General features: G+C 39.2%; 1 protein-coding gene across 1 annotated transcript in view; it reads left to right on the top strand.

Annotated features, from left to right (window-relative positions):
• Positions 1-6541, top strand: part of LOC114893423 (transmembrane emp24 domain-containing protein 2-like) — a 7180-nt gene extending 639 nt beyond the window's left edge. Inside the window, exon 2 of the mRNA XM_029219206.1 lies at positions 6513-6541. Coding sequence (XP_029075039.1) covers positions 6513-6541 — 29 coding nt within the window. The remainder of the gene's footprint in view (positions 1-6512) is intronic.
• The last annotated feature ends 775 nt before the right edge of the window (positions 6542-7316 follow it).

Here is a 7316-nt window from a genome sequence, read left to right as displayed (position 1 = left end):
TGTGTGTGTGTGTGTGTGTGTGTGTGTGTGTGTGTGTGTGTGTGTGTTTTCTTCTTTAATCTGTTAATGTGGTGAATCACATTATTTTTAGAGTTAAAATTATCTGTATTCTGGAAAAGCCCAACATGGTTATCATATATTATTACCATTTTTATGTATTGCTAGTTTGTGTGTCCTAATATATTTTTTTTAATTTTTGAATTTTATTTAATTTATTTTTTTATACAGCAGGTTCTTATTAGTCATCAATTTTATACACATCAGTGTATACATGTCAATCCCAATCGTCCAGTTCATCACACCACCAACCCCACCCCACCGTGGATTTCCCCACTTAGTGTCCATACATTTGTTCCCTACATCTGTGTCTCAATTTCTGCCCTGCAAACCGGTTCATCTGTACCATTTTTCTAGGTTCCACATGCATGCGTTAATATACAATATTTGTTTTTCTCTTTCTGACTTATTTCACTCTGTATGACAGTCTCTAGATTCAACCACTTCTCAACAAGTGACCCAATTTTGTTCCTTTATATGGCTGAGTAATATTCCATTGTATATAAGTACCACAACTTCTTTATCCATTCGTCTGTCGATGGGCATTTAGGTTGCTTCCATGACCTGGGTGTTGTAAATAGTGCTGCAATGAACATTGGGGTGCATGTGTCTTTTTGAATTATGGTTTTCTCTGGGTATATTCCCAGTAGTGGGATTGCTGAAAAATATGGTAATTCTATTTTTAGCTTTTTAAGGAACCTCCATACTGTTCTCCATAGTGGCTGTATCAATTTACATTCCCACCAACAGTGCAAGAGGGTTCCCTTTTCTCCACACCCTCTCCAACATTTGTTGTTCGTAGATTTTCTGATGATGCCCATTCTAACTGGTGTGAGGTGATACCTCATTGTAGTTTTGATTTGCATTTCTCTAATAATTAGTGATGCTGAGCAGCTTTTCATGTGCTTCTTGGCCATCTGTATGTCTTCTTTGGAGAAATGTCTATTTTGGGCTTCTACCCATTTTTGGATTGGGTTGTTTGTTTTCTTAATATTGAGCTGCATGAGCTGTTTATATATTTTGGAGGTTAATGCTTTGTCCGTTGATTCATTTGCAAATATTTTCTCCCATTCTGAGGGTTGTCTTTTCGTCTTGTTTATGGTTTCCTTTGCTGTGCAAAAGCTTTGAAATTTCATTCGGTCCTATTTGTTTATTTTTGTTTTTATTTCACTTACTCTAGGAGGTGGATCAAAAAAGATCTTGCTGTGATTTATGTCAAAGAGTGTTCTTCCTATGTTTTCCTGTAAGAATTTTGTAGTGTCCAGTCTTACAATTAGGTCTATAATCCATTTTGAGTTTATTTTTGTATATGGTGTTAGGGAGTGTTCTAATTTCATTCTTTTACATGTAGCTGTCCAGTTTTCCCAGCACCACTTATTGAGGAGACTGTCTTTTCTCCATTGTATATCCTTGCCTCTTTTTTCTTAGATTAGTTGACTATAGGTGCGTGGGTTTATCTCTGGGATTTCTATCCTGTTCCATTGATCTATGTTTCTGTTTTTGTGCCAGTACCATATTGCCTTGATTACTGTAGCTTTGTAGGATAGTCTGAAGTCAGGGAGCCTGATTCCTCCAGCTCCGTTTTTTTCCCTCAAGACTGCTTTGGCTATTTGGGGTCTTTTGTGTCTCCATACAAATTTTAAGATTTTTTGTTCTAGTTCTGTAAAAAAAATGCCATTGGTAATTTGATAGGAATTGCATTGAATATGTAGATTGCTTTGGGTAATATAGTCATTTTCACAATATTGATTCTTCCAAACCAAGAACATGGTATATCTCTCCATCTGCTGGTATCATCTTTCATTTCTTTCATCAGTGTCTTATAGTTTTCTGCATACAGGTCTTTTTTCTCCCTAGGTAGGTTTACTCCTAGGTATATTATTCTTTTTGTTGCAATGGTAAATGGGAGTGTTTCCTTAATTTCTCTTTCAGATTTTTCATCCTTAATGTATAGGAATGACAGAGATTTCTGTGCATTAATTTTGTATCCTGCAACTTTACCAAATTCACTGATTAGCTGTAGTAGTTTTCTGGTGGCATCTTTAGGATTCTCTATGTATATTATCATGTCATCTGCAAACAGTGAAAGTTTTACTTCTTTTCCAATTTGGATTCCTTTTATTTCTTTTTCTTCTCTGACTGCCATGGCTAGAACTTCCAAAACTATGTTGAATAATAGTGGTGAGAGTGGATATCCTTGTCTTGTTCCTGATCCTAGAGGAAATGCTTTCAGTTTTTCACCATTGAGAATGATGTTTGCTGTGGGTTTGTTGTATATGGCCTTTATTATGTTGAGGTAGGCTCCCTCTCTGCCTACTTTCTGGAGAGTTTTTTATCATGAATGGGTGTTGAATTTTGTCAAAAGCTTTCCCTGTATCTATTGAGATGATCATATGGTTTTACTTCTTCAGTTTGTTAATATGGTGTATCACACTGATTGATTTGCATATATTGAAGAATCCTTGCATCCCTGGCATAAATCCCACTTGACCATGGTGTATGATCCTTTAATGTGTTGTTGGATTCTGTTTGCTAGTATTTTGTTGAGGATTTTTGCATCTATATTCATGAGTGATATGGGTTTGTGATTTTCTTTTTTGGTAGTATCTTTGTCTGGTTTTGGTATCAGGGTGATGGCAGCCTCATAGAATGAGTTTGGGAGTGTTCCTTCCTCTGCAATTTTTTGGAAGAGTTTGAGAAGGATGGGTGTTAGCTCTTCTCTAAATGTTTGATAGAATTCACCTGTGAAGCCATCTGGTCCTGGACTTTTGTTTGTTGGAAGATTTTTTTTTTTTTTTTTTTGCGGTACACGGGCCTCTCACTGTTGGGGAGCCCAGGCTCCAGCTGCACAGGCTCAGCAGCCATGGCTCACGGGCCTAGCCACTCCATGGCATGGGGGACCCTCCCGGACCAGGGCATGAACCCATGTCCTCTGCATCGGCAGGCAGACTCTCAAGCACTACGCCACCAGGGAAGCCCTGTTGGAAGATTTTTAATCACAGTTTCAATTTCATTACTTGTGATTGGTCTGTTTATATTTTCTATTTCTTCCTGGTTCAGTCTTGGAAGGTTATACATTTCTAAGAATTTATCCATTTCTTCCAGGTTGTCCATTCTATTGGCATAGAGTTGCTTGTAATAGTCTCTTAGGATGCTTTGTATTTCTTCGGTGTCTGCTGTAACTTCTCCTTTTTCATTTTTAATTTTATTGATTTGAGTCCTCTCCCTCTTTTTCATGATGAGTCTGGCTAATGGTTTATCAATTTTGTTTATCTCCTCAAAGAACAAACTTTTAGTTTTATTGATCTTTGCTATTGTTTTCTTTGTTTCTATTTCATTTATTTCTGCTCTGATCTTTATGATTTCTTTCCTTCTACTAACTTTGGGTTTTGTTTGTTTCTCTTTCTCTACCTCCTTTAGGTGTAAGGTTAGATTGTTTATTTGTGATTTTTCTTGTTTCTTGAGGTAGGCTTGTATAGCTATAAAATTCCCTCTTAGAACTGCTTTTGCTGTATCCCATAGGGTTTGGATCATCGTGTTTTCATTGTCGTTTCTCTCTATGTATTTTTTGATTTCTTCTTTAATTTCTTCAGTGATCTCTTGGTTATTTGATAACGTATTGTTTAGCCTCCATTTGTTTGTGTTTTTTATGTTTTTTTGTTGTTGTTGTTGTTTTTGTTTCTTGCGGTACGTGGGCCTCTTACTGTTGTGGCCTACTCCCGTTGCGGAGCACAGGCTCCGGATGCGCAGGCTCAGCGGCCATGGCTTACGGGCCCAGCTGCTCCGCGGCATGTGAGATCTTCCCGGACCGGGGCACGAACCCGTGTCCCCTGCATCAGCAGGTGGACTCTCAACTGCTGTGCCACCAGGGAAGCACTGTTTTTTATGTTTTGTTCCCTGTAATTGATTTCTAATCTCATAGCTTTGTGGTCAGAAAAGATACTTGATATGATTTAAATTTTATAAATTTACTGAGACTTGATTTGTTACCCAAGATGTGATCTATCCTGGAGAATGTTCCATGCACACTTGAGAAGAAAGTGTAATTTGCTGTTTTTGGATGGAATGTCCTATAAATATCAATTAAATCTATCTGGTCTATTGTGTTATTTAAAGCTTGTGTTTCCTTATTTATTTTCACTTTGGATGATCTGTCCATTGGTGTAAGTGAGGTGTTAAAGTCCCCCACTATTATTGTGTTACTGTCGATTTCCTCTTTTATAGCCATTAGTAGTATCTTTATGTATTGAGGTGTTCCTATGTGGGGTGCATATATATTTATAATTGTTATATCTTCTTCTTGGATTGATCCCTTGATCATTATGTAGTGTCCTGCCTTGTCTCTTGTAACATTCTTTATTTTAAAGTCTATTTTATCTGATATGAGTATTGCTACTCCAGCTTTCTTTTGATTTCCATTTGCATAGAATATCTTTTTCTATCCCCTCACTTACAGTCTGTCTGTGTCCCTAGGTCTGAAATGGGTCTCTTGTAGACAGCATATATATGGGTCTTGTTTTTGTATCCATTCAGCACTCCTGTGTCTTTTGGTTGGAGCATTTAATCCATTCACATTTAAGGTAATTATTGATATGTATGTTCCTATGACCATTGTCTTAATTGTTTTGGGTTTGTTTTTGTAGGTCCTTTTCTTCTCTTGTGTTTCCCACTTAGAGAAGTTCCTTTAGCATTTGTTGTAGAGCTGCTTTGGTGGTGCTGAATTCTCTTACCTTTTGCTTGTCTGTAAAGCTTTTGATTTCTCCATCAAACCTGAATGAGATCCTTGCCGGGTAGAGTAATCTTGGTTTTAGGTTCTTCCCTTTCATCACTTTAAATATATCATGCCACTCCCTTCTGGCTTGTAGAATTTCTGCTGAGAAATCAGCTGTTAACCTTATGGGAGTTCCCTTGTATGTTATTTGTCACTTTTCCCTTGCTGCTTTCTATAATTTTTCTTTGTCTTATTTTTTGCCAATTTGATTACTACGTGTCTCAGCATGTTTCTCCTTGGGTTTATCTTCTATGGGACTCGCTGCATCTCCTGGACTTGGGTGGCTATTTCCTTTCCCATGTTAGGGAAGTTTTCAGCTATATTCTCTTCAAATATTTCCTCTGGTCCCATTTCTCTCTCTTCTCCTTCTGGGACCCCTATAATGCAAATGTTGTTGCATTTAATGTTGTCCCAGAGGTCTCTTAGGCTATCTTTATTTCTTTTCATTCTTTTTTCTTTATTCTGTTCCACAGCAGTGAATTCCACCATTTTGTCTTCCAGGTCACTTATCCGTTCTTCTGCCTCAGTTATTCTGCTATTGATTCCTTCTAGTGTAGTTTTCATTTCAGTCATTGTATTGTTCATCTCTGTTTGTTTGTTCTTTAATTCTTCTAGGTCTTTGTTAAACATTTCTTGCAGCTTCTTGATCTTTGCCCCCATTCTTTTTCCAATGTCCTGGATCATCTTCACTGTCATTATTTTGAATTCTTTTTCTGGAAGGTTGCCTGCCTCCACTTCATTTAATTGTTTTTCTGGGGTTTCATCTTGTTCCTTCATCTGGTACATAGCCCTCTGCCTTTTCATCTTGTCTAGCTTTCTGTGAATGTGGTTTTTGTTCCACAGGCTGCAGGATTGTAGTTCTTCTTGATTCTGCTGTCTGCCCTCTGGTGGATGAGACTGTCTAAGAGGCTTGTGCAAGTTTCCTGATGGAAAGGATTGGTGGTGGACAGAGCTCAGTAAAACTTTAATCCACTTGACTGCTGATGGGTGGGGCTGGGTTCCCTCCCTGTTCGTTGTTTGGCCTGAGGCAACCCAACACTGGAGCCCATCCGGGCTCCTTGGTGGGGCCAATGACAGTCTCTTTGAAGGCTCATGCCAAGTTGCATTTCCGAGAACTTCCACTGCCAGTGTCCCCGTCTCCATGGTGAGCCACAGCCGCCTGCCCCCTGTCTTTGCAGGAGACCGCCCCCTCCCAACACCAGCAGGCAGGCCTGGCTCAGTCTCCCCTGGTGTCCCCGCTCCCCCTCCTGGGTCCCGATGCACACACTACTCTGTGTGTGCCCTCCAGGAATGGAGTCCCTGCCTCCTCCAGTCCTGTCGAAGTCCTGCAATCAAATCCCAGCAGCCTTCAAAGTCTGATTCTCTAGGAATTCCTTCTCCCATTGCTGGACCCCCAGGTTGGGAAGCCTGATGTGGGGCTCAGAAACTTCATTCCATTTTGTGGACTTCTGTGGTACAAGTGTTCTGCAGTCTGTGAGTCACCCACCCAGCAGTTATGGGACTCGACCCTACTGTGATTGCACCCCTCCCACCATCCCACTGCGGTCTCTCCTCTGTCTCTGGATGTGGGGCATCTTCCCTGGTGAGCTCCAGTGTCCCACTGTCGATGATTGTCAAGCAGCCAGTTGTGATTCCGGTGCTCTCACAAGAGGGATTGAGAGCACATCCTTCCACTACTGAAGAGACTTTTTTGAAGTCCAGAGGGTTGTTTAAAAAGGCTTTTTCTAATGATCCCAAACTCATAATTCGCTGTTTACCAAACGTCTTGGTCGTAATAATGTCATTAGTTTCTATGTTTTTATTTTCTAAACTGTACATTCACAGCTTATGTTTCTTTGTGATTAATATATATTGGGGAGAAACATTTTTTAGGAAAGTCATAGTGAAATTTGACATGTGATTGGCATGATTTCATATTTGAATTCTTCCTCCATTATACAGGTCCTTCCAGAACTCAAGCACTGTAAGTGGAATATAGGTGCATAGTCCTTATTATATCTTCTTTCCTTTGTCTTTATAATAAAATGCAGTCTGGTCAGGATTGTACTTTAATGATAGTACTTTACTAAAAATGACTGCATTCTTGGGATCCCTAATCCTGCAGTTCAAGTCATTAAAGATTCATTTTGTTGAGTACTTATCAGAAACAACAATCTGAATCTTGACATTTTCTATCCAGCCTAATGGCAGAGCTCTGTGACTAGAGTATGCTACCAGGTTGGTACTTTTATACTTTGTCTATCTTGTTTTTGCTTTAAAGATAAGACTTAAACCAGCAACCTTTTTCCCCTTTAAAGTTTTACTTTGAACCTTAGAACTCAATCACCTCCACTTAAAATTGTTGACACAAGCAGCTAATAACCATTTTTTTGTTTCTGCCTAACCTTTTAAGAAGTTGCTACTAAAGCCAATTCTCTGGGTGTTGCAGTGAACGGTAGTTCTTTTTCTTTCTATGATGGCCTATCCACTTTCTCTACTCTTAGCATGG

Source organism: Monodon monoceros, unplaced genomic scaffold, assembly GCF_005190385.1.
Source record: "Monodon monoceros isolate NGI ecotype Baffin Bay Population unplaced genomic scaffold, NGI_Narwhal_1 Super_Scaffold_12, whole genome shotgun sequence".
Lineage (NCBI taxonomy): Eukaryota > Metazoa > Chordata > Mammalia > Artiodactyla > Monodontidae > Monodon > Monodon monoceros.
Note: the sequence above shows the minus strand (reverse complement) of the source record. Positions and strands in the feature narration are given on the sequence as shown.